This window comes from Callionymus lyra, chromosome 14, assembly GCF_982586985.1.
Source record: "Callionymus lyra chromosome 14, fCalLyr1.hap1.1, whole genome shotgun sequence".
Classification (NCBI taxonomy): domain Eukaryota; kingdom Metazoa; phylum Chordata; class Actinopteri; order Syngnathiformes; family Callionymidae; genus Callionymus; species Callionymus lyra.
Window position 1 is genome coordinate 23106487 of NC_141831.1, and position 19084 is coordinate 23125570.

Sequence of the window (19084 nt, forward strand, 5' to 3'; positions counted from 1 at the left end):
TTAACTTTCCCTTTTATATCGTTCCAAAATAACTCAGGATCACCATCTCTGCTGCTTTTAACCAAATAAATCTGAGATCTTGTCTGAAATTAATTCAAGTTTTTTATCTTGAACGTATCGTTGGTGTATTTTGGACTATGTGCTTGAAAATTATTTAATATATTTTTTTTAATATTCTACCAAAAAAAAGGTATTCGAATGGCTTATATTTCTGCTTAACATAATAATGTTTTTTAATTTTTTTTATTAAATTACCCAAATATAACATGCTCTGTTCTTTGAGATGTTAATTTTTTTTCTAAAATAGACTTTAATTATTAATGAAAAGAGTATTTCAGACAAATAAGTGTAATCATGAAATCGTCTGCTTTGAGGCTCGATGATGAAATTCTCTGAAAGAGAATCACAAATTATCTCTCGCTCTGCTGCCTCCCCGTCCAGATGGAGCCGCACTGATAAAATCTGAAGCTTTTTGTAGAAAACAATAAAAGTAAAATTTTCAATTTCCGTTGTTTTTTTTTTCCAGAATGTCCTTCTTATCTCTCGTCTTGTTTCACCAGGCCACTGGAGTGCAAGTATTAATGCAAATGCAGTATTATCTTTGGTGGTGTGAGCTCATGTTCTAATGTTGTAGTTTGAGTGACGACGATGATGATGCATGTCGTGGACAGGAATGGTGTCGACAAGAAGCTTCTTCACGCTTCTCACTGTGATAAGAAATCAATCACACATGTGCACTAATGTCGATGCCATACAGGACCTCTTGGTGCGTCAAGGTCAATGTCAAGATGTGGATTCGGTTTACTTTCTTTGTGTGTTTTAACGCAAAATGCTAGATTATACTTAATCAAGTAAGACTTTCACATGTAACCGTAAACTCCTCCGACACCTTCTTCTTTCTTTCCTGCCGCCTGTGATGGTGTTCGGTGGCACCTTGGCTTTTCTTCTCCTGCCAGCCTGCTCTGTGTTTGAAGCAGCGTGTAATTCTCTGCAGCTGCTGCTGTAACTGGGAGCAGGTAGAGGAGATCCTCTAAAGCCGCAGTGACAAGCATATGCTATCTATTCGCCGAGAAGCTGAAGGATTGAATGAAACGAAAGTGGGTTTTAGACTTGGAAGCTCTTGGCAGCGGCTTCTGCAGGAATTAGTTGCGTTTGTCAAAGTGGAGGAAGTTAAATGCCGCCGGGGTATTTCCCAGGATACATTTGGTGTTGATCAAACGACAGGCCAGCAGACGGGTAATCCAACACTGGTGAGGTTTTTGCGGGGAGAACTAGCCATAATCAGAAATGTTTGGAATGTAGGAGCAGAACGAAGGGGGAATCCGGGAGGAAGAAACATGATGTATGGCCACGTCTGGGTTTTAAAAGAAGCTCCTCTCTCTTGTCCAGCTCCAGACGCAGAAATGTGCCACACCTTCCTCCGACAGGTTCATTAATCACTGCAGGTGGAAAAAGAAAATCTGCCACTCCCGGCCACAGCCCACACAAACACATAACTGTACTTATAAATACATCTATTGTGCATTTAATCACAACTGAACAAAGACAGGAGGATTCATTTACAAAAAACTATTCAGAGAATCTTAAGTTTACATGAAATGACTTTAGTATACAAGACTTGATTTATTATGTATTTCCATCATCAGTTCTGAACATAAACATTAACAGATGTATAAACATGCCAATACATTTGAAGTTCAGAGTTTGAGACCAGGTCAGATCAGGTATTTTTGAATCTCTGTGACAAATGGTGGCAAGAGTGGGATGAAAATGTGAGGCCACTGAATCATTATGTGTATGGTTGAAGCATCTGTAGACATCTCAGGAATGGTTGACAGATCCAAGTCGTGCTAGTGAAGCACAAGTTTGAGGGACCAGAAGGAAAGGTGTTGGGTGAAGGATGGTCAATCGAATTAGGGCTTTCAATGTAGGTGCAAAATATGATCGACTGTTATCACAAGGTTTCTGTCATTATTTGTTTTTCGTGGTTCAAGACTAAATCCAAGTAGGTATACATTACACTGTGACATGTAGGGGTTGAAACTCTCCATTCTCCTCCTCAATGTTCTGCCATTACTGATGCTGTAGAAGTGGATGTTTGGTCCCATTATCAGTCATTTCAATTCGCTCTCAGAGGATCTCTTGACCCACATCATGGCTTCCATTGAATCAAGCAGTAACATGTATGCACTTTTCGTTTCCCTCGCAAATCCAAAAGGGACATATGTAAAAATGTTTCTAAGAAGAGTGGCATCCAACGAGAATATATCAATTCCCATGACATTTAATTGAAATCGTACGATATTTTTCTTTATTAAAAATGTCATTTCAAGAACATTTGAAAATAAAATGTGAAATATTGTTTGTATTTGCTTTTGATTGTACAAACCACAAGTTGATTTTCCTGCTTGTTAAGGCTTTTCTAAAAGGCGCCTGCAGCATATTTCTTTCAAAAAGAGAATTAATAATAACAATATAAGAATACATCATATTTATTAGAGGATATTTAGGAAACACAAAGCCGCTTTACAAAAAAAAGGCAGAGAATAAGTTAAAAAAAATACAATTGCTGGAGACTACAAAAGCTCAATGTGAATCATGTGCAACATTCCTGGTAAATTATTAAGTATGTTTGTCAGGTTCAGGTGTAAAACTGTTTCTTGAGCCATATATTTGTAACAGGTTCTGTTGGTGAGGAGAATGTTGAAAAGGGAGTTCTGGGTTGGGTTTTTGAACATCACCAGCAGAGAAGAATCATAATGTTTCCAGCTTAATAGTTAAAATACCATCTCTGCCGTCCCGCTGACGCCTCCGCGACAGGAGCGGAAATCAGAGCTTCTCGTCACCTGGAATCATTTAAGGGTGCGAGGAAAGAATGCTCTGCTTTGTAGCGCCGATTTAGTTTGTCAATAGCAGAAAACTGACACAAGCTATTTATAAAACCCGACGTTACTCATCTATAGTTGACTCTCCGGTGGCTGCAGACAGGCAGACAGCTGTGAAGGAAGCAGGAACAAAAGATGTAGGAGAGTCAACAGATACTGCAGGGCCACATGTTTGCAGTGTGATCCACAGTGGCACACCTTGTCCACAGCGAGCGGGTCACACAGTGGCACATCAATGTCACTGATGGACAACGCCTCGTCTGCAGACACGCTCAGACCTGCAGGGGGACGTGCTTCTCCGATTCCTCTAATTTTGTCTTTTGACAGCTGACTTGTTTAGATTCCTTCAGCGTGTGAGGTTTCATAGCTGGACATCTTTCACCGTGGGAAATACCTGAGGTGTACACAGAAGCAAAATTAAAAGTCTTAAAGGATAAAAGTTGATGTACGACCTGGAAACAAAAGTCCGACCAATTGTTTTTGTATTTAATCAGAGAAGATTAACAAAGAATAAAGGAAAAAAATACATTTTAAAACTATTATTATTATTATTAAAACTTTACCTATTGTGATCCATCAAATACAAGTGTAAATGAGGAAGTTCTTTTTGTCAGGTCGTGTAAGGCAGGGGTGTCAAAGTCAATTACACAGGGGCCAAAACAAAATGTTTTTTTATCGAACTTCCTCTATCAGAAAAGAGGAGGATTGGTTTTTATCTCTTTTTATTTGTTAGTCTATAATCTAATCTATAATCTCTGTTCCTTATCTTACCTTATACACTTTCGTCTTTATAGGTCAACAATACATTTAGGCAACATAAAATGACTAGGCAGTTTGCTCCTTTGATTTATTTGGTTTAACCAAAAAACAATTCAATAAACATCAGCATTTTTTACCAGAAAATCTTTGCCTTCTCGTCTATCTTGGGGAGTGGTGGTCTGACTAGCTTTCCAGGGTTTCCCATCTCCTCATATCTGGTAATACCATTCTTAAAAACTTCATATAATTTATTTTGCAATTTTACGCGGATGACATGTGTTGTACATTTGAATGTCTTTGAAAAACACCCTTGAATTCACCACATTTGCAATTTGTCATGACGCCACAGAGTAGACAAAAACATTCAGTGTTTCCCAGAATTAAGCAGAATAAACACAAAGACAATAGTGGCTGGCTGAGGAATGTCGCCTGACTGCAAGTTATCCATGATTCATATTCATAAGTGTTTATTGTTCATCCGGAAAGACATTCTTCTGTTTCTTCCATTTACAGTGATTCACGATGAGATCAAATGAACGATGAATTATTGATCCCGAGGGCAGACATGCGGACGTGTCTTCGCATCAATGTGGATGTTTTCAGGATCCATTTGTGTCTTGAAACCTGCTTTCACATATTTTAAACTTATGAAATATTTTTAATCTGTGTGATGATTCTTCTATTCGTTTTTCTTTTATCTAACTTTCTGAGACAGTAAGCAAACGACATTCACATTTTACACTGTTGAACAATTCAAAATACTCATTGAGAATCCTAATCCAGACACCTGTTAGCGCAGCAGATATGTGTAGTTACTTAGTCTTAATCTTTTCTTATTGATATCGCGGAAGACTGTAGACTGAAAGGTTGCTTTTAGCTTTGTAAACAAAAAAACGAACGGATCCATCACAGTTGCAAATCCTATTCAAGCATAATGGACGTGTCCATTTGGGCTTTTAGTCCTCGGCGAGGTCTGATGCAGGAGCTTTAGATCATTTCACAGACGAGTCGCTGTGATGACGACAGTACCCAGAAGCGGATGAAACTCCACGAAGGTTTTATCATCCGCTTTTTACTCACGCTATCTGCTTGAACTTTCCAATGATTCCATCGCCCCACACGGCCTGATTATATTCTAATACATCTAATGGAGCGCGTTATTGAGTGTAAGTAAATACTGTTGTGCTCCGAGGCCTTCACCCACTGGTTATCAAAGAAGGATTACACAGTTATTACAATTGAGTAGTTTGACAACATTAGTGAAATCACAGTTGAGCCTCAAAGTGATTCAAAATTTTTGTTAATGAAGAAAAAGTTATGATATACTGATATACATATTTTGAAAAGGATAAAATATCGGTTTCATAAATTTCTGTGAAGAGAAAATGATATACATTACAGGATTTAATCTGGATTTTATTCTACAAATTTGCATTTATATTCCTTATAACAGAAAATTAAAGGAAAACGAGGAAAAACTTTTTAAATGGTATTATGTTTTTGAGTTCAGTGAATTGATTTTTTTTTCTTCACATATATGATGTTTATTTGTGTGCCTTTTCTGTTTGAACTGTTTGTAAAAAAAATATTTCAGAAAACAGTAAAATAATGACAATATCGTTTATACCCGAAGGCGACAAACCCTTATTATGAGACTCGTATTTCTTCTTGAAAATGTGTTTGTTTTCAATCATGTCTCTCCAAACTTTGTGCACATGACGTAGTTTAGAAATAATTCAGGATGTATTTTAGAAATTATTTAGGATATAGGAAGTAAGTCTTTGTAGTATGTGTAGATGATTTGGTGTATCAAACTAAATTACAAAAGGTTAATTCGCCATGAACAGGTTCTTGTGACTTATTTCATCACATTATGTAGAAATTCTGAGTTGATAATGAGGTAAATATCATCACTAAAATACTGCATAATTACACGGTAACATTTGCTTCTGCTAATAACTGTTTCATTCAACAATTGTGTGTTTGTAACAAAGAGTGATGCGCACCGACATGAAACAGCTGGTGCAGGATTGTGCAGTAGAACACTCTGCTCTTTGGCTCTCTCTTTGTGTGTGTGTGTGTGTGTGTGTGTGTGTGTGTGTGTGTGTGTGTGTGTGTGTGTGTGTGTGTGTGCGAGTTATGAACCCTCCGCGCTGTCAGACACAATCATCAGAGTCATTTAACATTACACAACAGACCTGCAGCACTTTAGCGACATAAATACTGATGATGGGGACTAAAGACAGATGAACACTCCTCCACAACCATCAGCTGATCAAGTCACTGCGACCTCTAACTGCGGCAACTGCACTGACAGAAATAAAACACCGTCATTTTCCGTCTCTTTATATTGAGGTTATAACTAACAACGACATAGTGCAGGGGGGGCACAAGAAGAACAGCCCTTAGTGGGATTTCCTGCAGATGTATTTTATCCATAATTACAGAATTCAACTTTTAATGAGATTATTTGAACATCTTGTGGCAGCAATGTTCCAGAACTTACTTAAGAATCAACATAGAAGAATTTAGTATAGGGTGTGCATAGTTCCCAACAATCCTTCTAGTATTTGTGGATCCAGATGGTAACCTAAAACGCCACCAAAACTCAACTCAATTCTACTTAATCTTGGCTAAGGTAACCATCTAAAGATTATATTGAAAATAGGATTTCAATAACATGAATTAATTAATCATTAGCTTGTTCATGTGTTGTAATAAAGCTCACTTGTGCCTTCCATGTTCTGCTGCTGCAGCGGTGGGACTCCTGCATCTTATATAACAGCCACCTCTCGCTCTCTGTCATTTCCTCTCCTCCCACCCACTTTTATATATGTATATTAATGCTGATGAAGTGTCAGAACCCCCCCGAGCCTCCAACTAGCAGCTGTCAACTGTATCCTCGACTTTCCTCCTCTGCAAACAATTCTTGATTTCTTAGGTTGAATATGCAGATCTTTGTTGACTGATGAATACAAAAGTTAAATATACTTTTAATTCTGTTCAATCTTGTATAAACTCTGGTTCACTCTGGTTCTAGGCTGGTTCTTTCAGTCGCTCGGATTACTTTGTGAAAGCTGGCTATAGCTGTCCTTGTGTTAGCATGATCGTCTGTGGGAGACAAAAGGCTGGGATGTATTTGAAAATGAAGATGAATTGATCCTGCTGTCAGAACTAATGATATTCCTCTTTTGTCTTCTTTCACAGTCTTCATCTGTAGCTTCATGGTGGCGGCTCCCATTTTTGGTTACCTTGGTGACCGCTTCAACAGAAAGGTCATCCTGAGCTGCGGCATCTTCTTCTGGTCCATTGTGACTCTGTGCAGCTCCTTCATCGGTAAAGAGGTAGGAATGTTTCTTTCCGGCAGCAACAATGTGCTTCTGTTTGACGGGCGGCTCTTTGGTTCTCCGAGCTAATTATTGTGCTGATGTGGATATGCTTGATGTACGGAGCTGTGAAATGACACGACACACATAATGAGTCGTCCAATTGTCTGGTCATTTTATAAGTGATTCTTTATTCCAAAGTCCTCATTTGCTTTATTTTTAGCCATTTTACAACTACAATTATGAAATCGTTAAATTCCTTACACCTTGAGTCACAAACAATCTTGTACATATTAAAATGGTAGAATTTGTAACTGTATTCAAACAATTATCAACTGATTTTAATTATGAGGAATTGTGAGAAATATGCTAAAAGTGTGGCATTTCCTGTGAGTTTTTGATTTTTAATATGTGAAAAAAAGAATACAATACTACAATAATACAAGAAATAAAATAAAAGATTTTTCAACTGCAGAACATAAGAAGAACTCTCAACAAAAACCAATACCAAACCAAAATACCAAGAAAAACAATTTTACAGTTTACCAGACAAAGGTCCAAGATTTTCAGCTAGCCTTTTTACGGAAATAAAAAAAAACTTTCATACTCATTTTCTAAATCCAAAGAAATCATCATGAACGACATCTTGTTCTTGCTCCCTCTCAGTGACCTTGTCAGCGCAACTGTGTGCGTTTTGCTGAAATTTCAAGCAACAGAAAATACTTAAGATATGACAATTATATTTGATTATGTTAATAAAACTTTAAGGAATCAAATACAGCTTCTTGTTTCTGAGTATCATCAAAGAAAATCGAAATAATCCATGGTTTTCTGATCTAGGGTGATCTTGAGTTAAACATTGGTCAGATATTGAGTCATTTTCTAGATTTAGTGTTTGTCCTGTGTTTTATACGGTTTCAAATGTTAGACACCAGTGACTCATGTTGCAGTAGAGATGCTGTCGAGAGCTGCTGACAGTTGAGCATCTCTGGATCCTTGGCGTCTCCTGTGAGTAAGCGCCTCTGAGACACTGATGGTCAGGAGATGTGTGTCCCGACATTCTCTGGAGGGCGTCCTCTGACATAAATCTTCCGATTGATATGTCCGCTCAGGGACAAAACCGCAGTTTAACAATTTGTTCCGGCTTCTAATAGCTGAGTCTGAAATGGACGCGCTCTCTGACTAACACGCCGCTCGTCGGACTGATGGCGGCGACAGGAAGGCAAACACGGCCTGCTGCCCTGAACCGCCACCCCAGAGTCATTTTTCCATTTACGCCAATCAAATGTGACAAGAGTCGCCCGGCACTTATGTAAGGACTCCACGGGAGGCATGGGGGACTTGACGAATGAAATGTTAATGGCCACTTAGAGCGCTTTCATTTAAGACATCTCTGAGGCAGATACACAAGCTTATGTAACCACACCGTATACCCAGTCATTGATGTTTCATCTTCTTTCATCACTTTTTCTGCACCATCGCAAAAGATTATCGTCTCAAAATGATCCGGGAATCAGAGCTCCTCGCTGAGTACGCCGCTCTGAGGAGATGCATTTGTACATCTTGTCTCGCCGTTTCAAATCCGACGCTTGTTAATTACAGATCAGAGATTATGCTGAGGAGCCGTTTTTTTGTGATGTGGGGATTGATTTGGGGGAAAACGTGCAACATTTGGTTGCTCAGCTGGGAGTTAATGATGGATTCTGCTGGAAAACAGACGTGATTTGTCTTTAATTTATCTAACAACATCTGTCTCATTAGTTCTGATGGATCAAACTTAAATAATCAGTCTGTTAATCTAAAGCCGACAAACAGTTCGAACTCAAACCTCGTTCCTCCAGCCCCGCTGCTTACATTTTGGTTTCCGCTGCTATTTACTTCTTCTCTGTGAGGAGCTGCTGATGGTTGCGAGTGACCGCACATACAAAAACAGAATCCATCACGAGGCGGCGGTTGTTTTGAGCAACGTAAACTTGCAGATAAACATCGGCGGAAGCTTTGAAGGAAACATCACTTGAACGTTGTAAACACAGAGCCAACAAACGCTCACTTACACACCACAACAAAGACTCGTATCGGATGTGTCCTGTGAGTGCAATTGACATCACAACAGTTTTGTTTGTGATATCACGTCATGTCCACAAGCCGGAAACATTGAGTGACCACTGAGAGACTAAAGGGAGGTCAAAGGTCGTAGCACTGCCCATGAAACCTGCATGAGTCACACGTCATCTTTACATTATAAAGTACAGCCCATAGAATAACAGCTTTAAGGTGTGTCAATCTCATAAAATAAGACAAGATAATCCTATTAGTCGCTCAAAAGAACAGATAGATAATAAAAATAGAATTTTAAAAAGTAAAGTCATATTCATATTTATGAAATCTTTGAATACATCTACTTCATACAGTTTCTTTGGATGGTTAAAATCAAACATACTCAATAGAGCGCAATTAAGTTTCCATCATATTGGTTTTAATTAATTAAAAAATAATGGAAAAACAGATTTGAATAATGTGTTTTTGGAACTTTTATTTTGAATTACCATTCACTCGTTTTTTGAAGGATTCATCTGTGTCTGTGGAGAGAGCCCAGAAGCTTTCGTTATCCATTTGAGGTCATCGCTTGCCATTATATTCAAATGCTAACCGTTTATGTTGATAAAATGAACATAAAGCAATAAAACTGGGCAAAAGTCATGGTAATAGGGTGTAAATCAGCATCAGGTCTACACTCTCTGAGTGCTTCTCTAGTTTAAACAGAGTAATACAGCTTTTTAATGAGATGTCTGAGGTTTTTTAGGATGATAAATAAAACAATTCAAGCAGATTAAGTCAATATAATTAAAAAAAGTGTGTGAAATGGATTGATGTATTGATTTATTCATAATTTATATACATTTACATAATATTTCTAACTAACATTATTCATTTATTTTATTTCAAACATTTCATTTTGCCCATCTTAAATAACAACTGCACAGCGATAGTAACTACTATCACCAGATTCTACGCACACGCAGGATGAGTTGTGGTTGCTATGGAAACAGTTCACCATCCATTCGCCTACACATCATGACCACTATAAAAGTATGCATCATTTCACTTTACAGTTTGAGTTAACAAAAGTAACAACAGGAAGTGAACGGCCTTGTTGACCGGGACAAACCTGGAGTTTCCGACTAACTACAATTAGTCAGAAGGTACTTTAGATGAACAATGAGGTTGTTTCTTGTCTTGTCAGGAAGATTTTTTCATTTCCTTGACAGTGTTTTCCTCTTGTGTGTCTGCAGTACTACTGGCTGTTCGTACTCTCCAGAGGACTAGTAGGGATCGGGGAGTCCAGCTACTCCTCCATCTCGCCCACCATCATAGGAGACCTGTTCACCAACAACAGCCGGACCATGATGCTCTCCGTCTTCTACCTGGCCATTCCCCTGGGGAGGTGAGAGAAGTGTGATATTCCTGTTGCATGATTTCCTTTCCCAGACAAGGTGTAAAAGTAGAGATCATTGACAGTCCTCTCACAGTCAGGTGTCTCTGCAGCAGAAGCAGACAAAGAGCTCAGCCTCTGCAGAGGCTTTTCCAAAAGGGTTGGCGGGCGGGGGGGCTTTTCCAAGATGTGGGAATTGGAGGCGTTATTAAGCTCAAATCACAAGCCTCTGCACTTCAATCAATCAGGAATAAAGGGGGCCTGAGGGAGAAAACAAAGCAGTGGAAGATGAACGTTCTTGTGAGTGCAGGAGCCTCTTGAGGATTATTGTTATGTGCAGTACGGCGCTCGACCTCGGCTGCACACTTGTCAGGAAGATGCTAAGGGAAGTGGAAGTGTGCCGCCGGCGCTTGAGGAGTCCTTCCTCGCGCTGAGACAACATGACCGGAGGATGTTGGTGAAGTTTTGTGGGTGACGTAACTGTCTCCGACGATAAACAACACCAGGAAGACTTCAAATGAAGGGTCAGATTCAAGATCAGGGTTTTCTTGTGACTCATGGAAAGAGGAATCACCTGTTTATTTCCTTCGTTTACCAACCCAGTATCTGAGAGACGTGTCTGATATGAGCATGTTTATATGGTTTATTGTGGGTGGAAACTCCCTGAGTGGACTGATAAGATCTGTGAGTCACTCCCAATAACATCACCTGAGACAAACTTCTGAACCCTAAAGCCACGTTCATCATCATCGTACCATCGTCGATCATCTCCACATCCTCTTCATCTACTCCTAAGTGAAAGCAGCCGCACACTGAGACCCCCACGTGTGTTGCCACATGTTGGCAAGGTGTCGGACCACCGCAGACCTGCTGAGCTCTCACGGAGTGTTCTTTGGCATGAAAGTGTGCAGGACTACTGGAGAAATGAGAACCATATTTCAAAACAGAACAATTCCAATGTGGGAAGATCTCAAGAATGTTACCCCCTTTTTCTCTTCTGTTGCGTTGCCAGAAAATATGTTTTCAATTCACTCAAGTGCTACAATAGTTCTTAAACTTGCAACTATATTTTGATCATGATTTTACACTTTAACGATGAATATATTTAATTTTCTCTTGCTTTAATTTCATCAACGAAATTGTCCAAAATGGAAATACAATGAATAATAAAGAACCAAAAACTCTTACCTCAGGGTGTACATTTAAATTAAATACGTATTTGTCTCACTTAGTTATACTAAGCAGCTCTTTATAAACTATTATCATGTTGATCGAGAAACCTCCACATTCCAATCAGGGATCAATCATGCGTAGTTTCAACCTCCTTTGTCTTGTTTAACGCTGATGCTTATCCTTAAATCATCTGCTGTCTTATCTTATTTCACATGTATTCAAGCATCTGTAAACAGGTAGAACAGGAGGAAATTCCTTTTTTAAACTGAAGTGGAACAACCTTAACATCCTGATAGAGATAAGAAAGATTGCAGTTTTAATGAGGATGTGTAATGTTGCAGTTTATATAGAACGTCAGGGAAAACTCTGTTTTTTATTTACAATTTCAATTTTATCATTTTAAATTGTTTTTTATTTCTGCAGTGGGTTGGGTTACATCCTCGGAGCCAGTGCAAAGGAGGCCGCCGGGGACTGGCACTGGGCATTAAGGGTAAGACACACACATACACACACACACAAACACACACACACCAACAGATGAGCAACCAAACATTTCTGTGTGGCTCCAACAAGAGCCCTTTTCATGACTCAGTAGGAAATATATTTCTATTTCAGGCTGACAGGAACACATTTATCTTTCATCTCATATTAACAGTGAGCCGTTCTCGGGGAGATAACAAGAGGTCACGGCGGCACAGACCCGTGTAGACCTGAACAAGAGCGAGTCGTGTTCTGGAGCGAGAGGTCCTTAATCAAACATCTCCTCTTCACATCTTAAAACAGCTGATTTACACCCATGTTGAGACGGACATTAACGGATTAACCAAAGCTTTCATTATCTGACGCTCTGTAAGGAAAGTAAGCGGTTTGACCGGAGGAGCGAAACATGGCCAGGAGCATTAGTCTTGGACCGGCTTTTAATTAATTAATGGTTCGATCCTCTGGAGAAAACACTTCAACGGATTTGGTGGAGGGATGCAGGTGTTCTGGCACCATGGGTGAGCTCTTCATTGCTGCTGCCAAAATTCATAATTTCCTCCTTTATTTAACCACAAATGACAAATGAATAAAGTCTTTTGATTATGGTTCGTAAAATTTAATGTTAGTGTTTTAGTAAAAACTGTTTAATTAGACATATTTTGAGGCAGATTTACCTCACAAGTACCAAAAATATATTAATTCTAGACAGTAGAAGACAAAAATTAAATAGCACAAAGAATCTAGGGTTAGAGAAAAATGTTTAGTTTATTGTGTTCTAAAAACAAGGATATTACTCTTGTATTATTCTAGTAACTTTATTGGGAAATGGTTTTATCCCATTAGCAAATGTTTAAACTCTAAACCTGAAATTATGCATCATTTTTGTCTTAATATATTGAAAAAAGACCATTATCTGTTAAGTTAAAGCTTGATTAGATTAAAATGATCATTTTATATCCAAACTATGGTTTAATAAATGTTAGGTTAGGTAGAACTTTATTGATCCCTCAGGAGGTCTCTTTCGGGAAATTGTTTTTTTTCCAATAGCCACAGCAAACACAGCAATTTTTCATAAAAAATAAATCAAAATAAAATCAGAACAAGAACAAAGAGAAATAAAGAGAAAGAACAAGATGATACAATCTAAGTCTAAAGATAAAGATAAAGAACATAGATCAAATGTGTTAAATGTTTAGAAAAATGTAAAAAACATAAGCGACAAGGGTTTCCCCACTGTGCGGTTAAGCTACAACCATCAATCAGCTTTCATTAATATAATAACACACGGAACATTTCAGCACTAAGAGGATTGATCAGCTGACCTGGCAGTCACCCTAGCACACTGGGACACATGATTGACTGGAAGTTTCTCTCAGGGTTTTAAAGCAAACATTTAGCCGTCCCTGATGGAGACATTCCTGGATGTGGGAGCTCTGTGAGGAAACAGGACGTTCATTTGATCTGGTGGAACATTTTAAAAAAGCAACAACCAGGAGCAGGTCAGGTCGTTCCACAATGAAATTCTTATAAAACAATCTTGACGAAAATTAATCACGGGCGAGGTATGTGGCAGGAAAATAGCAGGACCTGAAAGAGATATGCGCAACAACATCCTGCTCTAAGTGAGAAACTTGCCCGTGTTTCCGCTTGTTTTTCACTGCGTTCCTGTTGCCTTCCTTGTCGGGAGAAATCATGAAACCGGGAACAAAGGGGAGGAAAGCGCAGGAATGAGAAGCAGGCGAGGCTCATTTGTTTGATTGCCAACCATCCATACAGGAAGTGTCTAATGTGGCCTTTGGGAGTCGCAGGTCAAGGCTCACGGTCTTGGTGAATAATAATGGAATCCACTCATTTTTCATTTTGTTGGTCCACACGTCTGGCAAATTAAGAATCTATATGCAAGTGGATGATTGAAGACAGCGATGAGTGTAATCCACTAACCCACAAGCCCAAACTGTGTGGTATCATCCCCGTGTTATGAGCGGCTCTTCCTCCATGTTTGCATATAAATGGACTTTCATGAGCCGCGGAATACAACAAGATTTGCTCCGACAGATGAAATTGGTTTTTGAAGTTATTTGTATAAGTTGTCCAAGTTTACTCCCACAGATCCTTTCCTGTCTTTTGTCTCCCCCCCACACAAACACACGAGCACAAACATGCCTCTTTACAAGACTTTTAAGAAGATAGTGAATAGCAGATGTTCTACACACAAGCTGTTCTGTTAATGTTTGCACACATAAACACACACACTCAATTTCACTGTTAATGGTCAAGCCAGTCCAATAATATCTGGAAGTATATCCTATTTTTAAGCATTTAATACCTTTTAAAATAATGCCTTTCAGTCATTTCTATTTTAAATGTTAAATAATTTTGATGATGACATGACTTTGAAAAGTTGAATTCAGCCGTTCAATATTCTGATAGCACTGGTATACTCTATAATCCTTCAGCAGGAACATTGAGATGGTAGCTAGTTCACAAAAGAGTAATAGAGTGGAAAAAGATACAACAATAACCTTCTAAACTCAAACGCTGACTCAACAGATAAGTGTACAAAGAGGAAATAAGAAAGTGAATGTTGCCTAAAGAAGTTATTGCTAAATGTGTGAACCAAAAAAAGTAAACCAGGGGAAAGGCAAGATGTTGATCAAGACTTCATATTTTTAGGTTTAAAATCTAGTCAAGAGATCCCAAGATGCTATTCTGTTTATTGATCTTGATTAAGCTTCTGCTCTAGACGTACTATAACCCACATCTCATCGTCTCTATAGGTTTCTCCGCTCTTGGGGATAACTGCGGGAACGCTCATCCTGGTCTTCGTTCCGGAGCCGAAGCGTGGCAGTGCTGACAAGATCGGAGGTCACATCAAGACCCGAGTCTCCTGGCTGACCGACATGAAATCCCTCGCCAAGAAGTAAGAAACTTTTTCTCCAGATGAAACTTGTCGGAATGAAGACTTTAAATGTTTGTTTTTTTTCGCTTCTAGAATCCAACAACAAATGACTACACATTAACAGTTTTTACATGTAATACATTTAGTACAATGTTAAAGTTTGTTCTGATAAGTGTGTTTCACTGTTTTATATGTCACTAAATATTATAAAGCAATACATCCATCAAAATGGACTAACTTCTAGTCAATCCTGACAGTTGATGTGTTTTTTGAGTTAAGGAACAAGTTTGTTTTTACTGTTTAACTACAGACACGATGTTCAGTGGAAGCAAATTTAAGTCTTGATGAGCCTATCAGAAAACATAATGCTGTGTCATCAGTTTTAATGTATGATCACAAGTACCTGCTAGCAAAACCTGATAGACGTTCTGAATCCGTGCGCGTCGTGAAAATGTCAACACGGACTCATGAGGCGTTCATCAATGGCTCCGCTCAGCTGTGGACGTTAGTTCAAATGTACCTGTGTCCCCCTGTTGTTTTACGGCTTCTATTTTGGGCGAGAAAGTTCATTCGTCTGTCGCCCGCTGTGCCGCTTTCCAAACACAAGCGCCCACATTCACCAGCCTCTCTCAAAGGAAAAGTGCGAAAACATTGTGGTGTTTTTTATCCGCAGACATAAAGCTGTCGGCTCCACCTGCACACACTTTTTATTCTCCTGCTGTAAATTCTTCTTTTTTTATGTCGATGTTTTTGTTTTCCACCAGCCGGAGCTACGTGTTCTCCTCCCTGGCGTCGGCAGCCGTGTCCTTTGCTACCGGAGCGTTCGGGATGTGGATCCCTCAGTACCTGGTCCGGGCTCAGGTGGTGCAGAAGACCGGCGAGGCGTGCATCAAAGACATCTGCAGCAGCACCGACAGGTAGGAGAACAAAACTTCTTTCCTCAGGGTGAAGCAGAAGATTGACTCTCTCTCTTCGTTCAGCCTGATATTCGGGGCCATCACCTGCGTGACAGGACTTCTGGGCGTCGTCATCGGCGCCGCCACCACACGCTTCTGCCGCCAGAAGACGGAGCGAGCCGATCCACTGGTGTGCGCCGTCAGCATGCTGGGCTCCGCCATCTTCATCTGCCTCATCTTCGTGGTGGCCAAGAAGAGCATCGTCGGAGCTTACGTAAGAGACGCTTCCAGGGATTGTTGTGTATTTACAAGCGAGTGAGAAACAACGAACAAAGAGCGGTGCTGGAAATGAACAAAGAAAGCCAGAGTAAAGAGCTTGTTCAGCAGATTTGAGGAGTCGAGCTTAGATATGTCGGGGAGTTAATATGTTTTCAAAACATTCGGGCAGCTTCCAAAAAGTCTACCCACCTCCTGAAACAGACTTCAACTCCATTTAAGCGCCAATATTCCTCGCGCTCGCGACTGTACATGACTAAATCACGGAGCGGCAGCAGTTGTAAGTGATCGACTCGGGTTTCACGCCGGAGCTCAGACAGATGTGTAGCATTATGAGGCATGACATGCTTTTAGCTCTGCTTTGTTGGGCCAAAATGACCCGACGCAGCTGCTGTCTCGTCACACACACGCACTCACACATGCACTACTATATAGGGATCATTATTGTCTGGTTTTCAGTTCTCCAACATCAGAGTACTTCAGGGTCTTTCCCCCTGGACAGGAAGCATGAAGTTGCCAAACTTGGCCACACTATACCAGCCGATATAGAAATATATATACGCTAAATCAGGAAAATCCCAGAGGGTTGATTTAAAGAAAGCAGCTCCCAATATATACATGATAGACTCCTCTTGTGATTTGCTGCTCTGTTTTATAGCTCATGTTTTAATATCGCTCTCTAGGTTTGTATCTTTATCGGAGAGACGCTGCTGTTCCTGAACTGGGCCATAACAGCGGATATTTTAATGGTGAGTACAGAAAACACTACATGTTCCTTATGCGTCCAGAAATACTGAAAGAATAAAAACATTAATTTACACACATATTAATATTTTTCAATCAATTTTATATGCTGCACGTATTTATTACAATTTTATTATTTAACACCTTTTTGAGTATGAAAATAGCAATCGCACAACTCACTCAGTAGTAACAGGGAACAAAACTCAAAAATATGTTTATTGACAAAGAGCAACAAATCCTTTAAAAGGTTCATGGATCCAGATGGAACTCTAGAAAACCCCTAAAATATCTAAAATATGTTCCATCTTTGCAGCAGCTAAAATAATTATATAAATAAGAAACCAAGATGAACCAGTTATTGAAAGAGAACATTTGTGAAAAAACTAAAAGGATAAACATTTATTTTTAGAAATGATGTTAAAGTTAAATAAAAGTATTTAAAATAAGAATCATATAAATATAAATGATACCTAGAAATAAAAAAGAAATGATTTACTTTATTTTCACTGTTTGAATTAAGTTTGGGATAAAATTAATAATTATGTAATTAATTAACTGTTTTTATTCTATCTGTGTGCAGTTTGTGGTGATTCCCACGCGGAGAGCAACAGCTGTGGCCTTCCAGAGCTTCACCTCTCACCTGCTGGGTGATGCTGGAAGTCCGTACCTGATCGGCCTGGTAAGACCTGTTGTCGATGAGTCGGGAAAGGGTTAACCCGCGGCTATAATGCCAGCACTCATTTTCAGTCTCCACTTCATACACTGGATGCATTCAGTCAGTTAAGTGTAGAGAGACGGACAAGAGCAGCTTTTAGCCGGACTCTCAGGAAACTCTCGGCGCACACTTGTCACCTCACCAGAGCTCTTCTGCACGTCACAGCACTTGCTAGTTAAATTTCACGGGTCTCTGGAGGGGCCAGTGTTGTTGCGAGGTGATTGGTCCGCTCGTGTGGACTGCACTTGGACTCCTCAAGGTTACGGTCACCACCCTCGACCCCCACCTCTGTGACCTCTTGACCCCTTTAACGGCCAACAATCAAGCAGAGAGGAGCTGCTGAGTGGAGAGAGAAAGTGGATCCACACGAACCATGATTCTGATTCTTTGAACTGAAGAAGATGATAAATTAAGTTTATCTTATATAATAAAAGTTTAGAGTCAACACTGGCTCTGTTCCAACATCGTTGTGCTGCCGACTGAGTCAGAGAGTCTTTGATTTGAAAAGATCTTACTCGTCTTTAAGATCCTGAACTGTCTTGTTTCTGCATAAATGGAATTGTTGAGCAGATAAAAGCATAAGCGAGTCTCTCTGAGCTCGGCGCTGCAGAAGATAAAAGACAGAGAGGATTGCTCAGCATTTTGTCTTGTGTTAACTCACTACTACACAAACTCTCTGTTGTAACAGCATCGATCAGATCGTTGGTTCATCACATGGCATAGAAAAGAAAATATATTTTTCTTTTATTTGAGAAACAAATGGAATTGATTCTTTTTTGTTTTTGTCTTTTTACCCAGACATTGGTAAGGTGTTGCTAATGTTAAAGCCTCTTTTACAACAAAGATAATTTCTGGTTTTAGAATGAATTAAACGTCCAAAAATGGTTAATGATCTTTAATTAACAAACATATTTTTCTCATTTTCCACAATAGGTTGAGGAAAAAGGTCTATTCTTCACTTGTTTTCTAGTCAAGTTCTAGTAAAAATCCTAAATTAAATTTCTTGGTTTTCCTCATATGACTCTTCACACTATGTTTTTGGTGATCATTTCTTCATTTACTGAACAGAAACAAGTTGTTCAAAAGTCTGATGTGTTGAGTTTTCTCATAAATGGAGCTGTGTTGTGTGGAAAGTTCATCATAAGTAGTAGATTTGGTGCTGAAGCAGTAAAATAGGTGCTGGTGGACTGAGGTGTGAAGCTGAGTGAGTGACACCAGAGTTGTTATCTTCAGGTTGACTCTTGTTTGAATCATGTGTGCTGATGAAAAAACACCAGTCAGTTGGGTTCCCACAAGAAAAGCTATTTAATTTATTCACTGATAAACAACATTTTTACTGTAACACTTCAACACTGAAGCTGAATTTTAAACTTTTCTGTAATTATCCACAATCAGCAGTTTTAAAATTATTTTCTTAGTTCTGCTTTCATTGAGAGGACTTTGAGACTCCAGTGTTGATGGCGCCAAACAGCTCTTGAACTATAATGTGTGACAATGA

The 19084-nt window shown here is 39.3% G+C and overlaps 1 protein-coding gene across 1 annotated transcript in view; it reads left to right on the top strand.

Moving 5' to 3' along the window:
• LOC148066501 (sphingosine-1-phosphate transporter SPNS2) overlaps positions 1-19084 on the top strand; it is a 55341-nt gene that overhangs the window by 25859 nt on the left and 10398 nt on the right. Inside the window, exons 3-10 of the mRNA XM_087807202.1 lie at positions 6852-6988; positions 10264-10415; positions 12000-12066; positions 14834-14976; positions 15720-15872; positions 15936-16125; positions 16811-16876; positions 17452-17550. Of these exons, the coding sequence (XP_087663328.1) occupies positions 6852-6988; positions 10264-10415; positions 12000-12066; positions 14834-14976; positions 15720-15872; positions 15936-16125; positions 16811-16876; positions 17452-17550 (1007 nt within the window). The remainder of the gene's footprint in view (positions 1-6851; positions 6989-10263; positions 10416-11999; positions 12067-14833; positions 14977-15719; positions 15873-15935; positions 16126-16810; positions 16877-17451; positions 17551-19084) is intronic.